General features: G+C 45.7%; 1 protein-coding gene across 1 annotated transcript in view; it reads left to right on the top strand.

The window, feature by feature from the left end:
• Nucleotides 1-26,467, top strand: part of RFLNA (refilin A) — a 57,022-nt gene that overhangs the window by 6,755 nt on the left and 23,800 nt on the right. The window contains 2 exon segments of the mRNA XM_081174485.1: nt 16,478-16,634; nt 16,636-16,866. Of these exon segments, the coding sequence (XP_081030611.1) occupies nt 16,478-16,634; nt 16,636-16,866 (388 nt within the window).

Genomic DNA, 26,467 nt, shown 5'->3' with positions numbered 1-26,467 from the left:
AAGGTAAACGGCATTTCCGTCCGCTGCTCTGGTTTTCCACATTTCCTGGCCACATGACCCGGAAGCTGTATGCCGGCTCCCTCGGCCAATAAAGCAAGATGAGCACCGCAACTCCAGAGTCGGTCACGACTGGACCTAATGGTCAGGGCTCCCTTTACCTTACTGTGACAATGTGGCTTTTATTGGATTATTGTAATTGAAAATTAATAAAAATTATTATAAAAAGAGGAAAGAAAGAAATTTCACTATAGAGGTAGATGGAAATAATTGACTTGTTATGTAAACACTTGCCTTACAAACAATTTCCAGGGAATTCATTGTATACAGTAAGCGGGACCTGCATGTATAGGAATCAGACCCTTCGTGTTGTGGCCCGTAGTCTTGGGGATTCCATCCCCTTCGCTATCTGACAGGCACAGTCTCTGTTGTCATTTCAGCGCCCGCTGAAGGTCTTCGTCTTTCAGCAAGACTTTCAAGTGGAGGTCTTTCCTGGTCTGCATCTGTATTGGAATTGTTTTTAGATGTTTCAATTATCTTATCACTGGCATGTTTGCCACCCTGGACTCCCCTTTGAGAGAAGGGCAGGATATAAATTTAATAAATAAACAAACAAGAGAGGAATGAGGTTGAGTTTATTTCACACATGCAAACATGAGGAGGAACTGAACAACAGGCAGGGCCCCAATTTGCTTGGGGACCTGCTCTACGACATAGCACAATTATTAATCCAGACTCAGGTGGCGTCAGAGCATATCTATGAGGCTGAAGTTTCCTGCCAAAAATCAGCTTTTTTGACAGACCTGCTCAACCTGCAGAAAGGTGCATTGTCAGAGTTGTTTCTCTCCCACTCTCTCCAACTTGTAACAATCATCCCCCCCCCAACCTTGCAAACACATTTACACTAATTGACAGGACCAGGGCTGGGTGACCTCAAATTAGGTTCCTTCCCACCTTGAATGCTCCATTCTAGAGCGCTGCAGCTGAAATTCTTGTCAGAAGGGCTATTTTTGACCAGTTTGCTTTTGAAATGTTGAATAGGACTTGTGAGAGATTGGTGGAATCTCAGGCTCACAAAGAGGGCACTGTCTTTGCAGCCTCTCAGTGTAAAGCCTGGAAGATCCCAGGAAAACAGAAGTTTGCACAGCTGCAGCTTGAAGCAAATATATACTTCTAGTTGGTCTGAGCTGATGGTTTTGGGCAGTCTCCCTGAGACCTTCTAAACGTGTATGCTTTTCTCACTAGAGCGGGGTGGGGGGGGAATTCAGTTCAGTTTGCATTTAAAAGTGAATGTACCAAATTTGTACCTTCCAAAACAATACATGAACTAAAACACAGCCGCCATTCAAAATTTGCACCTCCCTGAATTTTGCAATACAGTTCTGCAGCCACGTATGTCAACTAATGCATACAAAAATACATATACTACAGCAGTGGCTCCCAACTTTTACGAGTACATGAACCCCTTTTTAACCTAAAAAAAAGGGCAGATACCCACATGCTAATTGTTCTAAGTTTAGGCTCTGTTAATTGAGGAAATACATAATGACAAAAAACTCAGTAATAAGTTTAAACGCAACAGTTTTAAATTCATCACAACAACAAATACACTCGAAAAAGAGTAGGACATATATGTCCAAGACATATTATTTATCACTCCACACTCTTTCTTTGGCTCCCTCTAGAAGCATCAAAGATGCTCTCCATGACTCATATAGCAAGCAAGGGGCAAGCGCCTTCAGCACAAACTCTCCCACCGCATCCTGCCAAGCAGCAGAGAAGCTTTTGACAATGCACGGTTGAAGGGTTGTCTGTGGAGCCTCATGAGAGTCCTGCTGGTCACTGCCGCCCTCTTCTCCATCCTCTCCACCCTCCTGCAGCCGTGGTGGGTTGGGGGACAGAGGGGGCTGCATAATGGCAAAGGCTCCATGGCAATCTCTGCCCCAACTCTTACTTAGTTCTTTTGCACACACTTCCTAATGATCCGTTCCACCCTGACAGTAGCTGAGATTCAGCTTTGGGACAATTCTGCAGACCCTGCTAAGGATCCGCGGCCCATAGGATGGGAACCGCTGTAGTAGAATCTGCATTAAAATGCATATATTTGTGGAAAAGACATACAAAAATGCATTAGCAAAACTGATTTGCAAAGTGCTAATAAAGTGCTAATAAATATCTGTGAAGGCTCAATATTTTTTTGCAAGCTGATGTGAAGATTCAGAGTTACATTCTTCCAATCCTAAATCCAGTTCTCCATATTTTGCTCATAATTAAAGCCTTCATAAATAAGATTTTCAAATTATTATCTCCATTATTAGTATTACTATCATATTACTATCATATTGAATTTTTAAACGGACTTCCAATACAAAGTTTTCCAAGTCAGTGCAGAAATATACCAGCAAATATACCAATAAAATACAGCATATCAAAACATCAAATTTAGACTTCTGGGTCAGCGCCATCGGTGAATGGCGGAGTTCCTCCGATCGGAGGAACGGGCTCCGTGGAAATTGGGTCTTCCCACCGCGGCGAAGGTGGGGACCTGCTAGAAATCCCAGGCGGAGGAAGCCTGGGAACGTGGGGTTCGGCAGGGCACCGGGAGTCCCATTTTGGGGCTCCGGAGTGAAGTGGGGTGAGTGGCGCGGTGCTGCGAACTGATTGCTATTTTTACGGAGTGAAGCCGCACAGCCATTGCCGGAGAGCGCTGACTTTTCCTGTGGACAATTGGATTTAAAACAAGTACCCGTGAGTAGAAACGGAAAATTGGATCAAAAAATATCTTAATTTGGCACCGAAGCGGGAAGGTTCAAAACAGGAAGTCCGCCTTCTGCTTTCTGTATATAGACTAAAGCAAAAACTTTGTAAGCTAAAGCCTGGAAAGCCGTTAAAAAAGTCTAAATTTCCTTCATCTATAATTACTGAAACCCCCTTGGAAGTAGGAGAAAAGGGGGGAGAACTTTGTTTAACCCCTGCAGGAGAGGGAGTGAAGAAGGATAGGTTTCCACCGTCTCTAACCTGGAAACGGGGTGTCAGAGACAGAAATTCTTGGAGAGGTTCATTGACTGTGAATGGAATACTTTGACAGATAGCTAAAGAAGAGAAATAAACTGATTCCAATGTTGCCTTTTGCATTCTAAAGAAACAAAATAACTGAAAAATATCTGAAAAATGAAAGTAATTTTCCTTTGTTGGACTTGCCTTAAAAAAAATGGATACAAATAGAAATTGTCTCCCCTAGAGGGAGCTTGTTAAATTGTTGCTGCAGTCTACGTGAGGACTCAACAGCTGTGAGATTAAGATCGTGGGACTAGTCTTTTCTGACCTTGACTAAAGATGAGCTGGGAGGAAGACTGGGTGCTTGCTTTATGCAAGACAAGTGCCTTGCTGGAACAGATGCATGAGAAGATGGATTTGATGAATGAGAAAATGGACTTGATGACTGTTGTGGTTAACAACTCTGGACAAACAGGGAACATTGATACAGAAACCATTCAGGGACCAACTCATGAACCTGTACTGATTGGGCAAGTGCAGAAAATAATGGAGGAGGATGCGGTTGCACCTCAAATAATACAAATGGAGAAACCCGAGGCCCTACAGGAGCATAAGCCGCTGCCATTGAAGATGGAAGTTGGATTGGGCCAGGGGGAGTCTGGAGCTGAGGAGGTCCCTAATTTTGGAGAGACCTTGAAATATGTTTTTAAATACTTTTTGGATTACACTGATGACTGTGGGGAGTGGGACTGTGGGGAATGGGTGGGTTTGATGAAGGGAGATGGAGACAATTTTGGGTTGGAACCCCCCAGAGACCTACTCCTCAATGAGAAAGGAAAGAAATTAAGAAAGAGACCAACAAATGACAAGGAAAAGGGCAAGTATAAGCAAGAAGAAGAAGATCTGCAGAAGGAACATGGAAGAGACTTAAGGGCCTCGGACATAAGACTTCCAGGTTGATGGACTAGATGGAATGGACAGTAAGGACTGACACGACCCGAGACCAGGAAGAAGAGACGTTGGATGAAGATTGGAAGAAAATCTATAAAGAAAATTTTTATTTGGGGAATCGGCCTAAAATAAATGAATATTAGGGAAAATGTTGGAATGAAACTATATGACTCTAGCAGAAATGATATCAGGAGCTATGTATATTTGAGCATTAAGATTCAAGCTTTAAGGTATTTTAGGGTAAGATAAGGTTAAATAAATCAAGGTAATTTAAATAACAGAATATGGGGAAAGATGGGAAGGATTTGTTGAGTTAACTATTAGGTTAAAATGTTAAGATAAATTATTTAACAAAAATTGAGAAAGATGGAAAGAATTTGCTGAAAAAACTAATTAAACTAGAATACAAAAGGGGAGGTGTGAGGAGGTCAATGAAACAAGCAAATGGAAATTAAAGATATGTAATTTGGGATTTGTGTTTTTTTTCCTTTTTTGTTTTTTTTGTTGCATTGCTGTATTGGTTTTTATGTTTTGTGTTTTTTTCTTTTTCTTTATGTATTGTAGTGTTGTTTTTTATTTTTTCTCTTTTTTCTATTATTCTGAAACTATTAATAAATATTATTTTTTTAAAAACAAAACATTTGTGTTTTTTTTCCTTTTTTGTTTTTTTTGTTGCATTGCTGTATTGGTTTTTATGTTTTGTGTTTTTTTCTTTTTCTTTATGTATTGTAGTGTTGTTTTTTATTTTTTCTCTTTTTTCTATTATTCTGAAACTATTAATAAATATTATTTTTTTAAAAACAAAACATCAAATTTAAACCATAAAATCACTACTATTCGTAACAAAATTTCAGCAAGTTTCAGCAAAACAGAATTCCTACAGTAGACAGATTGGTTGATGAGCTCATTTGTCCCCAAAAGCCAAGAGCTCCAGCGTCGGGCAGAAATTATTCCACTGCAAACAAATATTGGGCAAGCTAGGCAGTTTCAAAGTTTTGTGCTTTGTTTACTGAAATCCAAATAAAATAAACTTGCTAAATTACACTGCAACAGTGGCTCTATTTTTATTCATTCTTTTTATTGTTTATTTTATTGTATGGAATTAAAATTTGAATGCACACAAACATACTTCAGCATCTAGCACAGTGCATTGGAATTGCTAAGCAACAGGCAGAAAAGTCACCAAGTGGTCCACCAAGACCCTCAGCAATTTTCAAGTGTTCCAGCAGGAAAAAACCTTGGAAACCACTGTTCTACGGCATCAGAAAATCGTCTGACCCAAATCAAACCACAAATAGTCTGGTAGAAATTACCCTATGCAAATCACACTAATTTTCCAATGCAAAACTTACTGCAAAACCCACATTGCAGGAGAACAAATATGGCTCCACTTGACATTAGGAAAACGTCAGCAAAGGAGATAGCAATGGGAAAAGAATTGCACAACTTGGGTGCCATAGCAGCGATGAATTTTCAAACTTTCAGATTGCAAAAATGAGGGGTGCTAAAAAGTTGTAATATTACTTGGGAATTCAAAAGAGATTTTGGTTAAATTAATATAATGAAATTTTGCTTTTAAAGTGAAATGTGTGTAAGATTGCACAGAATTTATTTTTTAAAATACTTGCAGTCTGGAAACCAAGACTTATGAGGAGCAGTTGAAGGAGCTGGATATGTTTGACATGGAGAAGAGGAGACTGAGAGGAGCTATGAAAGCCACCTTCAAATATCTAAAGGGCTGTCAGATGGCAGATGGATCAAGCTTGTTTTCTCTTGATCTAGAGGGTAGAACCTGAACCAATGGCATCAAGTTACACGAAAGGACTAAACATCAGGAAGAACTTTTTGACACTAAGCTGTTTCACAGTGGAATGGTCTCCCTTGAGAGGTTGTGGACTCTCCTTCCTTCAAGGTCTTTAAGCAGAGGTTTGGTGGCCATTTGTCATGGGCGTTTTAGTTGAGATTCCTGCATTGCAGGGGGCTGGACTAGATGACCCTTGGTGGTCTCTTCCAGCTCTATGATTGTATTATTCATCCTTTGGGAAGAAGGGCTTTTTTTGTCCTTCTTCTGGCTTTCCCCAAATTCATCTACAGTGGTGCCCCGCAAGACGAATGCCTCGCAAGACGGAAGACCCGCTAGACGAAAGGGTTTTCCGTTTTGGAGGTGCTTCGCAAAACGAATTTCCTATGGGCTTGCTTCGCAAGACGAAAATGTCTTGCGAGTTCATGCAGGGTTTCCCCCCCCCCTTCCCCCAAGCCGCTAAGCCGCTTATCAGCTGATCCTAAGCCGCTAAGCCGCTTAACAGCTGATCCGCTAAGCCGCTAAGCCGCTTATTAGCTGATCCGCTAAGCCGCTAATAGCGCTAATCCGCTAAGCCACTAATGGGCTTGCTTCGCAAGACGGAAAAAACCGCAAGACGAAGAGACTCGCGGAACGGATTCTTTTCGTCTTGCGAGGCACCACTGTACATCATTCTTCTTGAGTGCTCAGAGTTGAATATCCATATTTCAAGCCCAACACCAGAAATTCGTATGGACGCTGCAGCTGCTCAGCTCCATCATTCTCAGAGGTAGGGTTCAAATCCATGTAGAGAACAAATGTGGGATTTTAAGAGAAAATCTTTCCCATTTCTAGATTTCTAATTCCTCTTGCTGACTCTCAATGCCCACCCAAAAGGGGTATATTTTTTAAACTCCCCCCCTCTTAACAAGTCAATGGAAAGAATTCATCTAAATTAAAAATAGCAAACTGGTTGCCCCTGTCTATAAAAACAAGGCGGGTTTGCTCTTCATCACTCATCACCAGTTCTCAGTGGTGGCCATCGTGTGGCAGCCATTTTCTGTGTGGGTGTTAAGTTGTCGCAGTAATGATACAGGCCCAGCTGCGAATATGAAAACACGCCGTTTGTTGATCCTGGATTGCTAAGTAATACTACCGGCTGCTTGAATGAATCGCTAGAACTGGCAGAAACAGAAGTCTCCAAAGCTCTCCGAAGAAGGGCCGTTTGTCAAATTTTTTCTTTGTCTCTCTTTCCCACCACCTCCAACCCCCACCGCCAAACTTCCACCCCTGCCAGAAAACCGTGGAGAGAAACTTCAGATTTCTTCTGAAATTCTTGCTCTGCTGGCAAAGCTCGTAGAGATGTAGCTTGATGAAAGCTGGGGAATTCTCTGGGCGGCCATTTGTCAAGCATTTCACACACAGCTTTAATTGCAGCTACTGCGGCTTCCAGCTGGTGTGGGTGACTCAGTCATTCATAGCAGTAAAAGTGATGGATCATTTAGGATACGGCCAGTTCTGCTGTGCTAACCTCCTGGACAAATGCAGAGCCCATATGTATGGCTGCAGGTATTGAAATGAAGAAGGTGGGGGGGGAGAATAGATTTGTTTGTTCACCTCTTCCCTTTACACCCCTTTTTCTTTTGCATCACAGTTATTAGATTGTGTGATTGCAGGGCAGGAACTGTCTTGCTTTAAACAAGTGGAAGGGACTCCCTCAGAAGATCAGGGCTTATTAGAGGGTTAATAGACTCAGAGAATTGGAACGGACTCCAAAGCTCATCCCATCCAACCCCCTGCAAGGGTGGAAACTCAGCTAAAGCCTCCATGACAGATGGCCACCCAACCGCTGCTTACAAACCTCCAAGGAAGGAGAGTGCACCCCTCCCGAGGGAGCCCATTCTGCTGTTGAACAGCTCTTATGGCCAGAAAGTTATTCCTGGTGTTTAGTCGGAATCTCTTTGGAGCAAGTACTCCAAAGTGGTACCCATTAAACTGATCTCACCCACCTTCTTTTTCATGGGAGGAGCATCACTTAAAACAGGGATGAGGAACCTGTGGCCCTCCTGCTACCATTGGACTACAGCTCCACCAGCCCTTGCCATTGGTTCTCAAAAGTTTCTCATTTTTCCAATCTTAAATTCAGTTCTCTACATTTCTGCAGTTCTCTTAGCATTTTCGTGCAAATTTCTCCTAGCAAACATTTTTGTACACTATCTGTTTAGTACAAAGTTGCAAAGCAATATCCCCATCATATGGCATTTTTGTATGATCTTTTCACAAATATGCATTTTTGCAAATGTGAATCTGGTAGGTTCAACTTTAATCAAATCCCACCAACTCACACACCAAGAGGAAGCATGCATGTGTGTGTGCGTGCACACACACACACACGCTAAAACCAGTGAGGATGGTAAAAGCCCCCACTGTCAGGGACTGGGCAGAGGAGGAATGGTGAAGACCGCCTCCCTAGCTTGACCCTTCCAGGTAGTTACAACAGTGGTTTGTGGGAGGTCACAGCTCAGAGGCAGATGAGGGGGAAAGTTGGGAAATAATGGGAGAGGAAGAAGAGGAAGAGGAAGCACCAGGGGGCGATAACTGACGGACACAGTGTTTTTAGAAAGCATTACAGAACCCTCCTCTCCCAGAACCCGGCGAGCCTTGAAAGTAGGAGAGCAAAGAACTCAAAGACTAGGGCGCTTGTCAGCACCCATAGGGATGACGCATGAGAGGGTGGAGATTCACTCCAGACAATGCTAATCTAAGAGGTTGTGTTCTAAAGCCTCTCTCTGTAAAGACTGAATAAAAAGCAGACGGTAAGAACATTCCTTGTCTTTGTATGTTCCTGGGCAACCAGGCTGCTGGCAGCAGCCTAGCACCCACAGAGGACTGAGCATGTTCGTGGGCACAGAATGGTGACTACTGGGTTGGAGAAAACTGGGAGGCAGGGAGAATGGAATGGAGTAAGTGCAATATTTTGTTGCAGGTGCCACTGACACTGTGTGCAGTGTTGGTTGCCCCCATCTCAAAACAGGTGCTGGAGAGCTGGAAAAGGTGCAGAGAAAGTCAAGTGGTCAAGGGTTGAGGTGACTTCTCAATGAGGAAACGCTAATAATGGTTTGGACTTTAAAAATGTCTGGGAGGGGGCGGGCATATGACAAGACTTTTCCACCCACCCAAGTAGAAATACTCACTGTTACAAACTGCACCTCAAACTGCACTGTTAAATTGCTCAGATTGGAATTATAGCATCTTAGGGTTGAAGCAGATTTTGGAAGTCATCAGGTCTAACCTGCTGCTCAATGTGTGCTCAACAACACTGAACAGATACATTAAAAAATGATTAAAAGGGTGTGTCTAGGGCAGTGTTTTTCAACCTTTTTTGGGCAAAGGCACACTTGTTTCATGAAAAAAATCACGAGGCACACCACCATTAGAAAATGTTAAAAAAATTAACTCTGTGCCTATATTGACTATCTATAAAGTAATTCTCTTGAATAGGAATCAAATAAACACAAAGAAAGTATTTTATAATTACTTTATTATGAAATAGTAAGTAAACAGAAATATGAAAAATTATAAAATACTTTATTCAGTGCGCAACCTGGGCCTGTTTGGCTGAACACAAAGCTGATATTCTGGCTGGAATCGAACGTAGCGGACCGTTCTCTGTTCAGTGGGGATTGATCCGCTGATCCCCGCTGAGCCGGCGGATGACAGCTCCGTCTCCGCACTGTGTGCGGAGAGGAAGATGTCAGAGCCCCGCTGCTCTCTATGGGGAATCGGATGAGAGCAGACCGCCTGTCCGCTCTCATCCGATCCCATCCAATCTGATCCCCACCCAGGACGAATGGAAAATAGGGTGGACACAGTCCGGCGCCCGCCTAGTGGGCGAAAATTTGACATTTATTTTTTAAAAATCTTTCGAATTTTTCAATTTTTCCCACGGCACACCAGGCAACATCTCGCGGCACACTAGTGTGCCGCGGAACAGTGGTTGAAAAACACTGGTCTAGGGGACAGTAGTGGGTGGTAGTTGGAAGACAGAGCAGATGCCCTAAAACTAGCCTTCTGCTCTCAAGTGTAGTGAAGGATGCCACCAATTTTGAAGTAAGATTCAGCTGCCTGCTTATCTGACTTGTGTGCGTGTGAAACAGGATGAAGGGGCATTTCCTCGTCCTTTGCCTCAGGCAGCAAAATGTCTTACACAGGTCCTGTAGGAATCACAGAGCCCCCAATACATGGCAGGATCTGACCTTCTCTGCTCCTAATTGCAACTCTTTGGGAACTTTTGCTGCTCCATCGTTGCATTCTGCATGCAAGCCCAAATCCCTCTACAGTAGCGGACTTAAAATCACAGTGGATGGGGTCATTCGTAATAATTCACTGGGGTTATTGTGTGGGCTGCCTGCTGGCTCCTTCACATTTATAAAGCTGCCAAACCTTTCGGCAACATTCACTGCATACAAATCACCCGAGTTAATTTGCACAAGGCACTTGGTTTCAGCTGAGGGCGGGATGAGGGCACCACGGTCTGTGCTTTGACCTGTACTTCAATAAATGTCATCAAGCAACTTTTACTGGCAACTTGGCCCCTTTTAAACAGCAGAGGAAACGGCCACTGAAGTTCCTTGGGGGGGGGGGTGTAGGTGAAACTGGGAAAGGCAGTTAAAGAACTTGGGCCAGGATCATCAGGGGCTCAAGTCACACCTGACCCACTGAGTCATTTGCCCCCATTCAGCGGTCATTTATTTATTCAAACAGTCATACCCCAAAGGCTTTGGGTGGCTTGCAAGTCGCAAGTCTATTTGTTTAAAATATTCACCTCTAACACTTCTTTAACTAAATAGGCCTTTGACTAAACGCACCTTTATCCCCTGCCTCCATTTCCCTCTCATGGGGGGGGGGGCTGATGTAGCCCAAACTGGAAGGAGACAGGAGTGGGGCGTCTGGGTTTCATTAAGCCCTCCACCCTGTTATTCCAGCACTGCAGTCTTGGGTGCAAAACCAGTAGGAATTCTGAGGCAAGTTTATATCTGTCAGTGGTGGCTGGTTGGTGCCCGCTGAGCAGAAGGCAGGCAGACCAACAGTAGAGGGTGCCAAAGCCAACGAGAGAGAGGGCCCCCCCCAAGACTGCTTCCAAGGTGGAAGGCAGGCAGACAGGCAGGTGAGGGCTGACTGAAGACAGGCTGAGGGTGGTGGGCCTGCCATCACTGATGACCAGTGTGGTGTGGTGGTCAGGGGTGAAGGAAGGCGTCGTGACACCCGGGGTGGGCATCACTACGAAGGGTGCATGTGTGGCGTTGCTACGTACGACGCATGTGCTGTACATAGCGATGCCGCACATGCGCTGTATAGCGGTTTGCCACCAGCACTGCCCCAGCGCCGTACAGATGGTGCTGGGATCCCTCCGGTGCTGCTACAGCCACAAATGGAGGATGCTGGCACCGTCTGTACGGCGCTGAAGCAGCGCTGGCGGCAAACCGCTATACAGTGCATGTGCGGCATCGCTACGTACAGCGCATGCGTGCCACGCCACACATACGCTGTATTTAGAGGTTTGCTGCCGCCATCCGGAATCCTTTGCTCGCGGTGGCGCGATGGCTGCTGTGTTGCTGCGAGGCCCCTCAGGGTGACTTCTTGTCACCCCCGCAGACATGGAACCAGGGGCGTCCCACCCCCAGGCCCCCCTGTTGCAATGCCACTGGTAGTGGTGAGGGTGTTGGACCAGGGTGAGCTTGGGCCAGGCACTGCCTCTCTGCCCTAACCTACGGTACTTCACAGGATTGTTGTGCGGATTAAATGAGGAGGGGGAGACCCGTGCCCACCACCTTGAGCTCCTGAGAGGAAAATGCAGGATATAACTGCAACAAACAAATAAAGAAATAAACCCTGTAATCTGTCCATCTACAGCCATATAAATTACATCATAATCATATTTGTGCACCCATCCATTATAAACTACCAAAATCATTGTTTAATAATGACACCAATCATTTCTCTTTTATTCAGTTTTATACAACCTAAATGCACAAGGCACATGGGCCAGGGGTTCTTAGCCTGGGGTCTAAGAATCCCTAGTATGGGCTTCAGGGGAGCCATGAACCTGGCACACACAGAGAGATGTTTCCAATATAATAAAGTAAATTACATGCAAATATATTGTGCATGTGTTTATGTAGTGGGGCATAGGTTTCATCAGATTCTCAAAAGAGTCCCCTGACATAAGCATAACAATAACAGTTCACCCCTCTCTGCATTAATCCACATTTAGACATTCACTGCAACACGCGTAACGCTCATCTGCTAGTACCAATACTGGAGTCTAGGAACCCTATGGATGCTCTTCACGATGTCAACACAGTATCTCTTCTCTTCTCCAAATTTTAAACAAGAGGTAAGGAATTGGGTGTGGTGTGATGGATATAGTATCGGAACCCTGGGAGACCAGGGTTCAAGTTGCCCCCTCGCCAGGAAGCTCACTGGGTGACCTAGGGCCAGTCGCCCAGTCTCAGCCAAGCCCACCTCACAGGGTTGTTGTGAAGATAATATGGAGCAGGAAGGAGCCATGTATATGGCACCTTGAGCTCCTTGAAGGAAAGAGGGGGTTAGAAATAATAATAAATGCCATGGAATGGTTGGAAGCAGGGGAATGGTGGGAGGACCCAGCAGGGGAACCCCCAAGGAAAGAAGACTTATAGCCTGGGGATTGGTGGTGGGACAACAATGAGTGGTTAGAGGGAGATGAGGTAACAGACGGGGAGGAGCAGGTGTTGGAAGCTGAAGAGGCAACCGGGTTTCGTGAGATGGGAGAGTCTGTGGCAGAGGGCAGTCCAGAGAGTCAGGAGCGGAGGAGAGTCTGGAGAGGTGGGAGGCCCAGAGGCAGAGAAGAGGCAGGCTGCTGAAGAAGCCAGGAGGTCTCCCCCTCCCACTGTGACCAGCTCCCCTCCCGACTTGTCTCCCAGAACCAGAAGAGACATGAAAAGGGCGGCCTCCTGCAGGCGCAGTCTCAAATTGCTTGCAGAAAACCCTAGACTAGAGAGGAGGCAAAGTGATGGCCTTCACTCTCAGCAAATGCTTTAGGAGGACAAGACAGACCAGAGAGGAGTAGCTGTGCTCATTAGGCCTGACACTCCTGTGCAGATCCTGTTTTTGCTAACAGTTAACTCCAATTTGCTTGGTGTGATTTACTGTGCGCTTGCTCCTGCCAACAAACAAACAGCCTGCACACCAAACTTCCAGCAGTCCCGGGCAGCGGGATCAACGATAGCACAGTATATACAGTAATTTCTCAACATATTGCCTCCTGCTCAGGAGAAAAAGCCAGTTTGGAGAGAGGAGACTGGAGGAGGGGGGTTGTTTTGGGGGAGCCCCCTCTGCCCCTGCCCGCCAGTCCCTCGGCGCTGCTTGCCGGGAGCTTGCGAGTGGGAGGGGTCTGCTGGGGGCCGGGCGAGGCTCTCCCTGGGGGCCGGAGATGGAGCCAAGCCAGGCGGCAGCGGCAGCAGCAGCCGCAGCTCCAGCCGCCGCGTCAGTTGACTAAGTCTCTCCGCCCGCGCGGCGCGCTCGGTCCTCCCGGAGCCCGGCGGGCCCGGCGTCGGCGGAGGAGAGACGCGGCGCCTCGTCGGGGACGGCAGGGGACTCGCTCGCTTCTAGGTAAATGGCCGGGCTTGGCGCCTGGATCTCCCGGCCTCCTTCCCCTCGGGCCGAGACCCGCCTGGAGCGGCTCCCTGGCGAGGCCCCGCGCGAAGGACGGGACGGGCGCGGAGCTCTTTGTTTGCTGGCTGGCGGCGGGGGAGGAAACGGGCACCGGAGAGACCCGTGCGCTGGGCGCCGCCGCCGCCGCCGCCTTCCCTCCTGGAAACTCAGCCCGAGCGCGGCGGCGGCGGCGCCGTCTCTTCCAGGGGCCTCCGGGGTGGCGAGCGGAGTTGGGCGAGGAGACCCTCGGCGTGCCTTTGTCGCGCCCGCTGCCCCTTCCTGCTCCGCCGAGCGCAGCTTGTGGGGCGGACTGGTTTTGGTGGCGGGCGCCCCAGTGCAGCTTTGCGCGGGTGGGTGTGCTGGGACGGGGCGCGGGGCACCTCTCCCTCGGGGGGTTTCTTTGTGTCCGAAGAGGGCAGTGGCCACCGAAATCTGCCCCGTATTCCACGGGAAATACATTTTTGGAAGGGGGTAGTCCGTGATCTTACCAGGTTCCTGAAGGGGGAAAAGGTTAGTAAAGTGTGAGGGGAGAGTTGAATAAGCAAACTATCCCCACCCCTCTATAAATGTGCTTGGCCCCCTCTGCAGAATTCTGCACCAACTTCCCCTGATTCCTGCAGTCTTCGATCTTGATTTTACTGCATAGAAGACTCAAGTGTTCAGATGTTTAATTTGTCCAGACTTGGATTTGCTGAACTGCTTAGTTTTTGCTACATTGGAGAAGCTCATGAATGCGACTTTGTTTGCTTGTTTTTCCTTTAAAGGACATTCCTAACTTAGCTCAGGTGCAGGCAAAACCTTGAGGAGCCTTGTCCACAAAAGGCGTTATTCTAAGACTGAAATCTTAAGGAGAAGAGTTGCTTCTGGAAAAGCAGGCATGGGATCAGAGGGATAACTGGAAAGACGGGGGGGGGGTCCTGGGAGCAGATGAAGAAGAGTTCAGCATATATCCACTCAAGGCTGTCTCTGTCTTTGACAGAGGACTAGACAGATTCCTACAGGAGAGGGCTATTGAGGGCAACCAGCCTTGATGGCTCTGCCGTGCTCCACAGAGGGAGGCAGCGATGCTTCCAAACACCAGTTGCAGGGAACCACAGGAAGCTGGAACCCCTCTTGTGGGTTTCCCACAGGCAACTAGATCCCCACTGTGAGAACAGGATGCTGTACTAGGCCTGAAGCAGCTTCTTAGATTTCTTCTTCTTAGATTCTTCTTCTTCTATTTGACCCAGAGCACTGGAATATAGTCTTTTGGATCCAGAGCCCTGTGGAACTATTCCGAGGCCCCCAGGGAGGGATTTGGGCTCCTGCTTCTTAAGCGACAGCACCACTCTCACCCAGTGCTGTACAGCAAGCCACTTTTAAAAGGTGGGCCTTTTGAAAAGGCAGCTGAGAGAAGTGTTTCTCCACCTCTCCTAATGCCAGACCCACTGAAGCTGAAGGGCAAGAGAGTCGGGAGGACAATCTGTAGGAAATATGTAATAATCTGTGGAACATGCTGCTGCAAGATGCGGTGAGAGCAGCCAGCTTCAAATGGCTTTAGAAGGAGGTTAGAAAGGTGTGTGGAGGAGGGGAAGGCTGTCAGAGGCCCCCCCCCCCCGCACCTGAAAGCTGCTTGCTGGGACCCAGAATGGGAGAGCTGTTTCCCTCCTGCCCTGGCCATGGGCTTCCTGGAAGCACCTGATTGGTCCCTGTGGAAGACAGGATGCTGGCCAGGCAGGCCTTGGCTCTCTTCTGCTCTCTGCAAGTCATTGGGGGGATTCTTACTTTGTTTTATATATACCCATTCCTCCAAGGAATATAGAATGGTGTACATGACGCTTCCCCATCCACTTTAGCCACGTGGGATTGCAGGGGTTTGGATTGGGTGACCCTTGTGGTTCCTTCCAGCTCTACGCTTCTGTGAGGCAGGTGGGTCAGTCAGGCTGAGAGATAGGGAATCGCCCAAAGGCACCTGGTAACCTTAACAGCTTAGTGGGATTTGAATCTGGCTTCTCCTGTCTTAATTCAACACAGGTTAGATTTACAGCACAGTTCCTTACATGTTTACTCAGAAATACGTCCCATTTGACTTAATGGGGCTCACTGCCAAGTAACTTTGCATAGGACTGTAGCCCAAAGCACAATGCAGTGCTTGGAAGTAAATCTCATTGATTTCGATGGGGCTTACTCCCATGGCTGTAATCCTAAACACAACCTAGACTCAGAGTGTAAAGCCTCAAGCTCTCTGCTTCTCCCAAAGATGTATGTTTACTCGAAAACATGCATAGGTTTCCACTTGGTCGTTTTTTGTGTGTGCACCTGCCATTTAAAGGAAACACTTTTTAATTTAAAAAATGCTTTCTATAGTCTTGATTGAGCAGATAAGACCAATAGTGGGTCCAGTGGCCAAGAAAGTGGTTTCTGCAGTGCTATAGAGGGAAGTGAGGGGCAGATGGGTCTCTTCCACCTGGAAGGGAGCCCGTCTAGGAGGAGGAACACACTGATCCTAAACCTGCTGCCTTGCAGAATATCTTCAGAAGAAGAAAAGGCTAAGGAGTAAACTCTACACAAATCTGGAGTGGAGTCCCTATGGTTGGATGGCGCCTTGTATGCCTTATTCCAGCAATTCCTTCAGCCAACTTGGTGCTTTCCTTTGGACCACATGAGTGAGGCGGGGGGGGCGTCTCTTGTCATCTGGCCAGCCCAGGACCTCCACGCACGCTGCCCAGGCTTGTGCCCCAGGGAGGTCACTTTGGGGCTGCTAATGCAGTGGTTTGACTTCACCCCCGGAGGCACACTCCGTTGTCTCTGGAGACGGACGGATGCCAGCAACAACTCCATCAGTCCCATCAGGCATGGCCAATGGCCAGGGATGATGAGAGTTGTAGTTCAGCAATATCTGGAGGGCCAAAGGTTCCCCACACCTGGGCTAGCCCAACTGGTAGCGTCTCACCTGGGTCTCAGGCAAAAAAAGCTATTCCCCAGGTGTACTTGGAGATCTGCCCTCTCTTCTGCACTTTTGTTTTTTGTGTTGATGAGGAATGGTCTGTTCATTTCCACTTTCTCTCCTTCCAACAGGGGGCAGCTGGAGCCACAGGAACCAGCCCTGAGTTACCCAAGGCAACAGGCGCACAGGGATCCGGCTGGCACTCCCTGTGCATGTACCACGTGCGTTTGCCTCCCTGCAGGAGGAGGTGGTGGGTTTCCCCCTGCTTGGCAGCCACAGCCCTCACTTCCCCACCCCAGTCATGGTGGGTCACCTGCAGTTGCAAGGAATGGAAGACAGCTTGAAAGAGAAGAACCGAGAAGGTTTGCTGGATAGCCCGGATTCGGGGCTGCCCCCCAGCCCTAGTCCACCTTTCTACTCCCTGTCTCCGGGCATCGTTGAAAATAGACCTGGAGGCAGCAGCTCTTCCACGGATACCCAGGGACATGGGCACAGGAAGGATGGCAAGGAGGGGAACGTGGTAAGAATTCATTTGCCACTTGGGTGTCTGAGTGCGCGTTACTGTGATTGCCCTGCTGTGTTTCGGAGAGCGGCCTCTTTGGAAATAATTCCAGCTTGCTTTATGATTAATAATTCCAGAACTTGCTTTATGCAGAGTCAGACCGTTGGTCCACCTAGTTCAGCATTCTTTACACTGACTGGCAGAGGCTCTCTAGGCCAGGGATTTCCCCCCAGCCCTCCCTGGAGATACCAGGGATTGAAGTGTTCTGCATGCAGAGCACGTGCTGGCGCTGACCGATGGCCTTTCCCACTGCATGCTTTATCTCAGGCTTGGGCAGTGATGTCCTTTTGTAGCCCCAAAAGCCTGACCAAGAGATCTGTGCGATTCCACAGCCTGCTGCCTTAACACATTAACAGAGGGGCCTCTAAGTAAGACAGGTAACCTGAGTTCCTTCATCAATCCACAAAAGTTTCTCACCATAAGCTTTTCTGGATACCCTACCAATATGTATTCTAGTTATAGTTTGCCAGCGGGCCAACAGAAGAAAAAATGTTTTCCTTTGCATTGTCACCTAGACTTGATTTATACTCGCCACAGCTGATCAGGCAAGTGGATATGAACTGCCGTGTGTTGCATAGTTACCCATGGACAGAAATGCCAGCTTTTTAAGGAAAGGTAGATTATTTTGCTCTAGCTGTTGAAGTTTGTTTTCTAGAATGAATCACTCTGGAAGCCGATAATATCTTAGGGAGTGTTTTGCTGGTTGAACCACTAAGGAATAAATTAGAGGAGCAGTTCATTAGTTTCAGAGCTGAGTTGCAGGTGTGGTGAAATTTCCTTGTTGCCAAGGCACCTAGAAATGTGATGCTGCTAGTTTCTATGAACTGAAGAGATTTGATTTAATTTTGCATAAGTTTGGCAGCTTTAGGAACAGGAATGTATTTTCCTTCCAGAGCAAGGGATGTTGCACACCTACACTGCATGGTTACTTGGAAGTAAGTCTCATTGCATTTGGTGGGACTTACTCCCAGGTAAGTGCATGTAGGACCAGAGCAGTATTTCCCAACCTTGCGTCTCCAGCTGTTTTTGGATTACAACTTCCATCATGCTCAGCTACCAATACCAGGGATGATAGGAATTGTAGTCCAAAAGCAGCTAGAGACCCAAGTTTGGGAAACCCTGGATTAGACGCCTGTTTTGAGTTCTTGGTTGGAGATACATTCCATTGAATCCGCCAGGTAAGCGCTACCTATGCATGATTCTACAGAAACTCATAAAATCTGCATAGTGTGCTGCTGGATGTGGAAATTTGCTTCCTGAGATCATGAGCATCTATATTTTATAAGAAGTTTTCAGGTTTCTGGCCCTTAGTTGTGGAGATGGGCTTGTGGTGCAATCTCATAAACCAGAGCAGTCACTATACCAGATTTCCAAAGGTGAGTTATTCCTCTTGTTTTGCATTAATTGCCCAGAACTCTGTATTGGAGGAGCAGGATTACTTCCTGGTAAGTGATTAGGTAGAATTCAGCCTCCATGCTTTTCTTCTAGAAAGATCTAGAAACATGCTGGTATTTTCAAATGAAGATGAACATTTATGGTGGGGCCTCAAATATCCCAGAGAGGGGCAGGTGCTGTGCTGCTGACTGCCAGCGGCCTATGATGATCCTGAATCAGGGTGGTGCTGGAAATGAATCTAGAGCACCCTTACAGCTTTTTCTTTTCTTTTTTAAAGATTGGATGGAATTTTCAGTGGCATCAACAAGTAGCTTTTTTAAAAGTAGGATGCTAGGCCTCATTGTCATGGAGGTAAAAGCTGGAAGCGGTGTCATGTGAAGGCTTTGAGAGGCTAAGAACATAAAAAGAGTCCTGGGGAAAGCAGATGGAGAGGGGCTTTTCTCCCTTTCTCATAAAACTAGAATTTATGCCATGTCACTTTCCACACACACAAAAATGTCAGTGGCTGTTGGTCACGTCTTATTATCTGCTGATTTCTCGCTCATTGTTTCTTTGGGAAGGCCATGACACTTAATGTGTGGCTCCCGGGTAGCACAGAGTCCAGGGCCTAAGCAGCTTTATAAGCAAGTTTTCAAACCAGTCCCTGACTTGTTTGTATGATTTTCTTTTTTTGCAGCTTCTTATCTCTCATGCAAGGTAGTTCTTTATTTAAACAAATTTGTTCTCTATTTTATTTATTTACTAGCAGCTTTGTACCCAGCTTTGCTCTGGAATTCTGAGGAACCAAAAAACCAGTGGAGTTTGGAAAGGTTCCGTCCTCCATCTTGGTTCAAAATGGCACCTGATGTTACCGAAGCATAAACCAAAACCTGCTCCTTGGTCCTCAGGGACCATCATGCAAAATTTGGTTTACCATACCTTTAGTGTCCAAATGCACAGCAAATGAGCAGATTTCCAAAATATATAGTAGTAAAGCATTACATTTATACCACATCTTCCCTCCAAGGAGTTGATGTTGGTTGTGTTCAGCATGAGTCCTACTCAGAGTAGACAGATTCAGATTAATGGTGGGTAGCACTTAGCTGAATACAATCCATGGTTCTTCTCCCAGTTCTCCAGTTGATCCTCATAGCAACCCTGTGAGGCAGTTTAGGCCAAGAGGCAGTGACTGGCCGCAGATCAGACCCAGTGATCTTCATGGCCGTTTGGAGATTTGAAGCCTGCTCTCCCAGGCCCTAACTATTACACAACACTGGCTAGTTAAACTTCACATCCCCTAAAAAAACAACCCACCATTAATTGTAAGCCATTTATGAATGACTTGTGTGTGATGCTATAATCTAAGCAGCAGCCTTTGACTCACAGGCCAGTGAGCCTTGGATGCTGACTCAGAATCCGTGCCCAAGCAAGAAAAAGCCTTGCGGGGCAGAAAATCTGAAGCAATTTTCTGTGCCTGCTTCTGGAGAGCCTGGAAATTCAGCTCCGGCGGGTGCCAGCATACGCTCTATTCTTGGCTGCTGCCGCTGCCACAAGTCTCTCCTCACCCAACACCAGGTGACAGCAAATAGGCATGGCAGGGGCGCCACTGTTTGGGTTTTGAAACAGCTTCTTCTGGCGTAAGCCCATGTGAAAATGGAGCCCAGGATCTCTTGCAGCAGTTGCTGCCTCTCATTTGCACACGGCAGGTCTCAGCCGTTTGATTTTTTTCAGGTAATTTGTATACCTTCTTTTCTATCAGTTGCAAATGGGATCTGCAACAAGTTGTAGAAGCCTAGAGGAACCCTGTTCAGTGTGCCAGCGAGCCAGTCACACCCTCTTCCAAAATGCTCCGTTGCATTCTTAACCCCTTTTCATTTTCCTTCCCCCATCTCCCCCAAACTAGCACAGAGTCCTGTGTTCACTGAGCTTACTCCATTCTCATCAGACTGCCTTTTTTTTGCAGAGGGTTGGGTAAGTTCACCTGCTTAGGTTGCTGCCCTGTAAAATATTATTTCTACAGTGGTGCTTCGCAAGACAAAAAGAATCCGTTCTGTGATTCTCTTCGTCTAGCGGTTTTTTCGTCTTGCGAAGCAAGCCCATTGACAGATTAGCGGATTAGCGCTATTAGCGGCTTTTATTTTTTTTTTTATAAAATTTTTATTGGTTTTACGAAATTTTTTAAAAAACAAACAAACACTTAAGAAAACAAACATACACGTATAATTTCATAACATATTTTCATAAACCTCTTTTCTAAGACTTCCCCATACCCCCCCTTTCTGCATCCCAATGTCCATAATTTTATAGCAACTCCCAATTGTTACTTTCCAACCTTAATCATCTTAGTCATCTCTATATTCTAACCTTATGTCACTGTATCCCTTAGTTCCTAAAAACCAAAACACTCTAACATTCATTAAGTTTATAATAGTCCTTAAGATATCTTTTGAATTTTCTCCATTCTTCTTCCGCTGTCTCTTTTCCTTGATCACGGATTCTGCCTGTCATCTCTGCCAATGTCATATAGTCCATCACTTTCATCTGCCATTCTTCCAGAGTGGGTAGATCTTGTGTCTTCCAATACTTTGCGATGAGTATTCTTGCTGCTGTTGTAGCGTACATGAAAAAAGCTCTGTCCTTCTTTGGCACCAATTGGCCGACAATGCCCAAGAGAAAGGCCTCTGGTTTTTTAGGAAAAGTACATTTAAGTACCTTTTTCATTTCATTATAAATCATTTCCCAGAAAGCCTTAATCTTCGGGCATGTCCACCAAAGGTGGTAGAAGGTACCTTCAGTCTCTTTGCATTTCCAACATTTGTTATCGGGCAAATGATAAATTTTTGCCAGCTTGACTGGGGTCATGTACCACCTGTATACCATTTTCATAATGTTTTCCTTTAAGGCATTACATGCCGTAAATTTGATACCGGTGTTCCATAACCATTCCCAGTCGTCTGACATAATGTTATGACCAACATCCTGTGCCCACTTAATCATGGCTGATTTGACTGTTTCCTCCTCTGTATTCCACTTCAGCAACAAGTTATACATTCTAGATAAATTCTTAGTGGTAGGTTCTAGCAATTCGGTTTCTAATTTTGATTTTTCCACCTGGAAGCCGACTTGTGCAGGTGTGCAGGTCGGAGCTAAACATTACAAATTAAGAGCGTTCGCAGATGACTTAGTATTGACTTTGCAAGAGCCAAACACTAGTACGAAAAAGGTATTAGAAATAATACAACAGTTTGGCCAGGTAGCTGGATTTAAGTTGAACAAGCTAAAAACCAAAGTTTTAGGGAAAAACCTAACAGATATGGAAAAAGAGAAATTTCAAGAGGAAACAGGTTTGACTGTGGTCAAAAAGGTCAAATATCTAGGGGTTTATCTAACATCCAAGAATCAGAATTTGTATAAGGATAACTATGAGAAATGTTGGTCAGAAATCAAAAAAGACTTAGAAATATGGTCAAATTTGAAACTGTCAATGTTAGGCCGAATTGCAGTAATTAAAATGAATGTATTGCCTAGAATGCTATTTTTGTTTCAGACCTTGCAGATTATTGACAAGATGGAATGTTTTAAGAGGTGGCATAAAGATATTTCGAAATTTGTCTGGCAGGGCAAAAAGCCCCGAATTAAATTTAAAATACTGACAGATGCTAAAGAAAGAGGGGGTTTTGCCCTGCCGGACCTAAAATTGTACTATGAGGCAGCAGCTTTTTGCTGGCTCAAAGAATGGATGCTCCTCGAGAATACAGACATTTTGGATCTGGAAGGTTTCAACAATGCTTTTGGTTGGCATGCATATCTTTGGTATGATAAAGTTAACAGTGCCTTCAAAAATCACATTGTTAGAAAAGCATTGTTTAATGTTTGGATAAGATATAAAGATCTATTGGAAAATAAAACCCCTAGATGGGTGTCACCAGTGGAGGCTAATGCTGTGAAAAAACTCAATATGGAGGTCGGATGGCCGAAGTATTGGGAAATCTTAGAACAGGATGGAGATAAGTTTAAATTACAAAGCCAGGAAAAATTGAAACATAAAGTGGAAAATTGGTTTCAATACCGTCAAATAATGGAATTTTTTAAACAAGCTATTAGCGGCTTTTAGCGGCTTATCAGCTTATCGGATCAGCTGATTAGCGGCTTAGAAAAAGGAGGGGAAAAGGGGGGGGGGAAACCCGCAGGAACTCACAAGACACTTACGTCTTGCGAAGCAAGCCCATAGGAGATTCGTTTTGCGAAGCACCTCCAAAACGGAAAACTCTTTCGTCTAGCGAGTTTTCCGTCTTGCGAGGCATTCGTCTTGGGGGCACCACTGTACTTTTGCAGACCATGAGTTTCTCTTGGGCATGCAGATTCCTCCCTCGTGTTTCTCAGTAGCACCGTTTTTGCTGCAGCTCTGTTGGCACTCACCAGCTGAGTTCACTAGTAAAAGGAGTGTTGTATTCAGGGGGGGGGGGCAACAGTCTGGTTTAAAAACTACATCATAAAACAGACACTCTTCCAATATCACCGTTAAACAGGAGGAAGACTATCACAGCAGATTTAGAATCATCAGAAATAAATCGGCTAAAAAGTCCCAATTCAGCAACACATAAAACTCAAACACCTGCAGAAGCACCTGGGGCTTTGGTACCCATCTAAATACCAGAAAGAGGAGGAGCCAGAAGGAGGGAAAGCCAGAATTCTAAGGTCCACTGCAGAACATATCCTATCTTTTGCTCTGTCTGCAAAGTGGCACTAGCTGTTTAAAACTAGGACGAGAGGGTGCAGATTAGGTGACTTGGTTTGCCCACTGGTGGTCTGTAGGTTCTGTGGTCACTGTTGCCTAACAGTGAGTGTATCTTTTTTTTTTGCAATCTTAAGCATGTAAATCCTCCTGAAATCAGCGAGATTTATGCTCTAATCATTATGTTTAGGATTGTAGCCTTAATTCAGCTACTTTCATGGCACAGAACTTGCAAAATGAAAGATAGCCACTTTAATCCGCCATAAGGGTCAAGAGCTCTCTATATATTCATTTATATATATTTGCATTTGGATTTTTATTTATTTTTTGTTTGTAGGAAGTTGTGTTTCTCTTTGTGTCTCTCTAAATGCAGAGAAGAAGGGCTCCTAGTCTTCATTTTAAGACCCTTTAAAGAGAAATGGGAAGAATGATTATAGTTCTGTCACTCTGGTGATCCTGATTGAAAAGTTTGGGGCAGTATTCTGAAATTCTTTTGGCAACTCTGCTTACAAGCAAGAGAGAAAAGAAGATGCGGAATGCCCCCACTTTGCTGGTGGTGCCATACTGTGCCTATGGGGTAACTGGGCACTGCCTGCAGCTCAACTGCCCCCCCCCATGTTCCCTGCTGGTTCCTCCAGCCAGCTTCCCAGCCAGGGTATGGCCAAGCAGTGCCTGCTAGCCACTGCAGCCCCCTCCAGGCAGTTTCTCCCAGCTTACCTGCTGCTCAGGCAGGACTCCAGCCCATCTTTCCTCCTGAGTTAGAAGGAGTTCTGGAGTCTCCAGGCCAACAGCTGTGTCCTGTCCCAGCTGTTTCATATCTGGCTTATCAGGCCACTCTGCAGGGAGAGGAGGCCGCCTCTTGTCCTGCAGGTAGTTCATGCAGAGTTCAGACAGCTTGCATTTAAAAAAAGAAAACATTAAATAAAAGCCACTAAATTTTCTGCTTAAATCCAGCACAAGAAGCAGAATGGCGTTTGAAACCCACCAGACACAATCCAAGGAGAAAAGACACCTGGCTCTTAAAAAAAGGTCTTCCCCAGGTAACATAGGCACCCAGAAAGCCTCCTTGGGGAGGGCATTTCAGTCAGGGCACCACCACCAAAAAGGCTCTCACCTATTTAGTTGGGGAAACCAGGTCCAGGGCCTCTGATAATAACTCAGCACCTGAGCAAGCTTACACAGAAGGAGGCAACCTTCAGAGGTAGCCTGCCTCCACAGTAGGCAGCAGTCAAATGCCATAGCTTCCTCCAGCAGGTTTTCCCCATGAATAGAAGAAGCTGCTTTGAGTCACACCACTGGCTCATTTAGCTCAGTATGGTCTCTGCTGGCTGGCTGCATCTCTTCGGGGTTTCAGACGGCTTCTTCCCAGCCTTGTCCAGAGATGCCAGGGATGGAATATGGCACTAACTGCACGCAATGTGTGCCCTTTACCATGGAGACACAGCCTTGCAGTTTGCAGTTATTTTGATCCACATTTAAGAGCCCAGGGACTGTGAGATAGTTAATGTGGGTGAGACTCCTGCCCAGAATTGAACAGGACCTTCTCCAAGTGACGTATGGAGTTTTTCAGCCTACTTGGCATAACCTTGCCTCTCTCTGACACTACACTGCTATATGACATATCAGACACTTCTAGAGTCTGATATGACACTCTTGGATCTTTTTACTTCTAAAGCAGCTCATAGTAGTGAAGCAATTTCTTGCTTGCATGATACAAGTCTCCACTGTGTGAGGAAACTGGATGCCTTGCTTATATAATGTATATTAATGTACATTAAATAGACACGAAGGCACCATGAGCCTCCAGGGCCCATCTATAAGGCTGTAGTTGTACAGCATTTTACTTGTGCTTTCAGTGTTTATATGGGCAATTGCCTCAGAGCAACTACCAAGAATAAAAGTTGCATTGTGAAGAATCCTGGGGAATAGAGAAGAATTTAAATGTTTCTGAAAGTTATGGTGAAAGGCTTAAGTTGCATAAGAGTGAAAAATTTGAAATGCTTCTAAATGCTTCCACTTCATACTATAGGAAAATGAAGTGCAACTTTAATCTAATGTAAAAATATAAATTTGTAGTCAAAACAGATAAAATTGCAAATATGATACAATGACAAACTGATTTGCCTATTCAGGTCAAAGTCTGATCAAAATCCATCTATGACCAAAAGATGACAACATTTTTTTTCCAGAGACCAGATACATTTCAAACCAATTTATCTTCTTCAGTGGTCAGAAGAGAATTATTATATGCTACAGTGGTACCTCTGGTTACAGATGCTTCAGGTTACAGACTCCGCTAACCCAGAAATAGTACCTTGGGTTAAGAACTTTGCTTCTGGATAAGAACAGAAATCGTGCTCTGGCAGCGCGAGGCCCCATTAGTGGTACCTCAGGTTAAGAACAGTATCAGGTTAAGAACAGACCTCCAGAACGAATTAAGTTCTTAACCCAAGGTACCACTGTATTTGGCCACAGGGAATTGGTCCACTAGGTTAGTTTGAAACAATGTGGTGAGTTGGCCATTTGTATAATGCAGGACCGTTGAAATTACTATGCACGTGTGGTGCTAATTAGTACAGGAAGTTGTATTATGGTGGCGAGATTGAAGCAGTGACTCCCTATGTCTTTCCTGATTCTGTGTTCCAGACATGAATAAGGGTTGATGAGACGTAAGACTTGATGTATTGCCTGCATCAGTATACACTGTCCAAGTGCAGAATACCAGTTTCTAGGAATTGTGGGAGGGCAGAGCGCTGTTGCACTTGGGTCCAGCTGGCACGTGTCCCACTGGCATCTGTTCAGCCATTGGCTTTCCTTATGTCTTAGAAGATGGCACAGACTTGGGCCACATCTTGCATTTAAAGCACTGTTATACTACTATTAAAAGTAGCAACTCATGGTAGCAGTCATGGCTTCTCTCAGAGCATCCAGGGCACTGTAGCTTGTGAAGGGTGCCAAGAGTTGCTAAGGAGACCACTGTTCCCTATATAGCACTACAGTTCCCAGAGTGGTTTAGAAATCAATCTGACTTCCCAAGGTACTCTAGAAATTGTGGCTTTGTGTGGGGAGGCTCTCCTAACAACTCTTAGCTCCTATAGCAATATATAGTTCCCAGGATGCTTTGGGGGCTGTTTAAAGTGGAATGAGAGTGCTTTAAATGTATGGTGTGGAGGTGGCCTTGTTCTCTGTTGTTGAAGAGGACAGTAGTTACTAGGAGTGGTGGACAGAAATGACAACAGTGCAGATTTTGGCTAAACATTAGAACAGCCTGATGTGCAAGACCTGTCTGGCAGCAGGACGGAGGACCCTGGAAGGTGGTGCGCTCTCATTCACTGGAGGTGTTGGAGCAGTGATTGGACCTGCCTAGCATCTCCTGATATGATGCTGTAGCTGCATCATGCATTGCAGATTCACCAGCCTTCCAGCATCCCTTCTACGTTCTTTGATTTA

Source organism: Podarcis bocagei (genome assembly GCF_964188305.1).
Source record: "Podarcis bocagei genome assembly, chromosome: 16".
NCBI lineage: Eukaryota > Metazoa > Chordata > Lepidosauria > Squamata > Lacertidae > Podarcis > Podarcis bocagei.
This window is presented reverse-complemented; position numbering and strand designations above follow the sequence as displayed.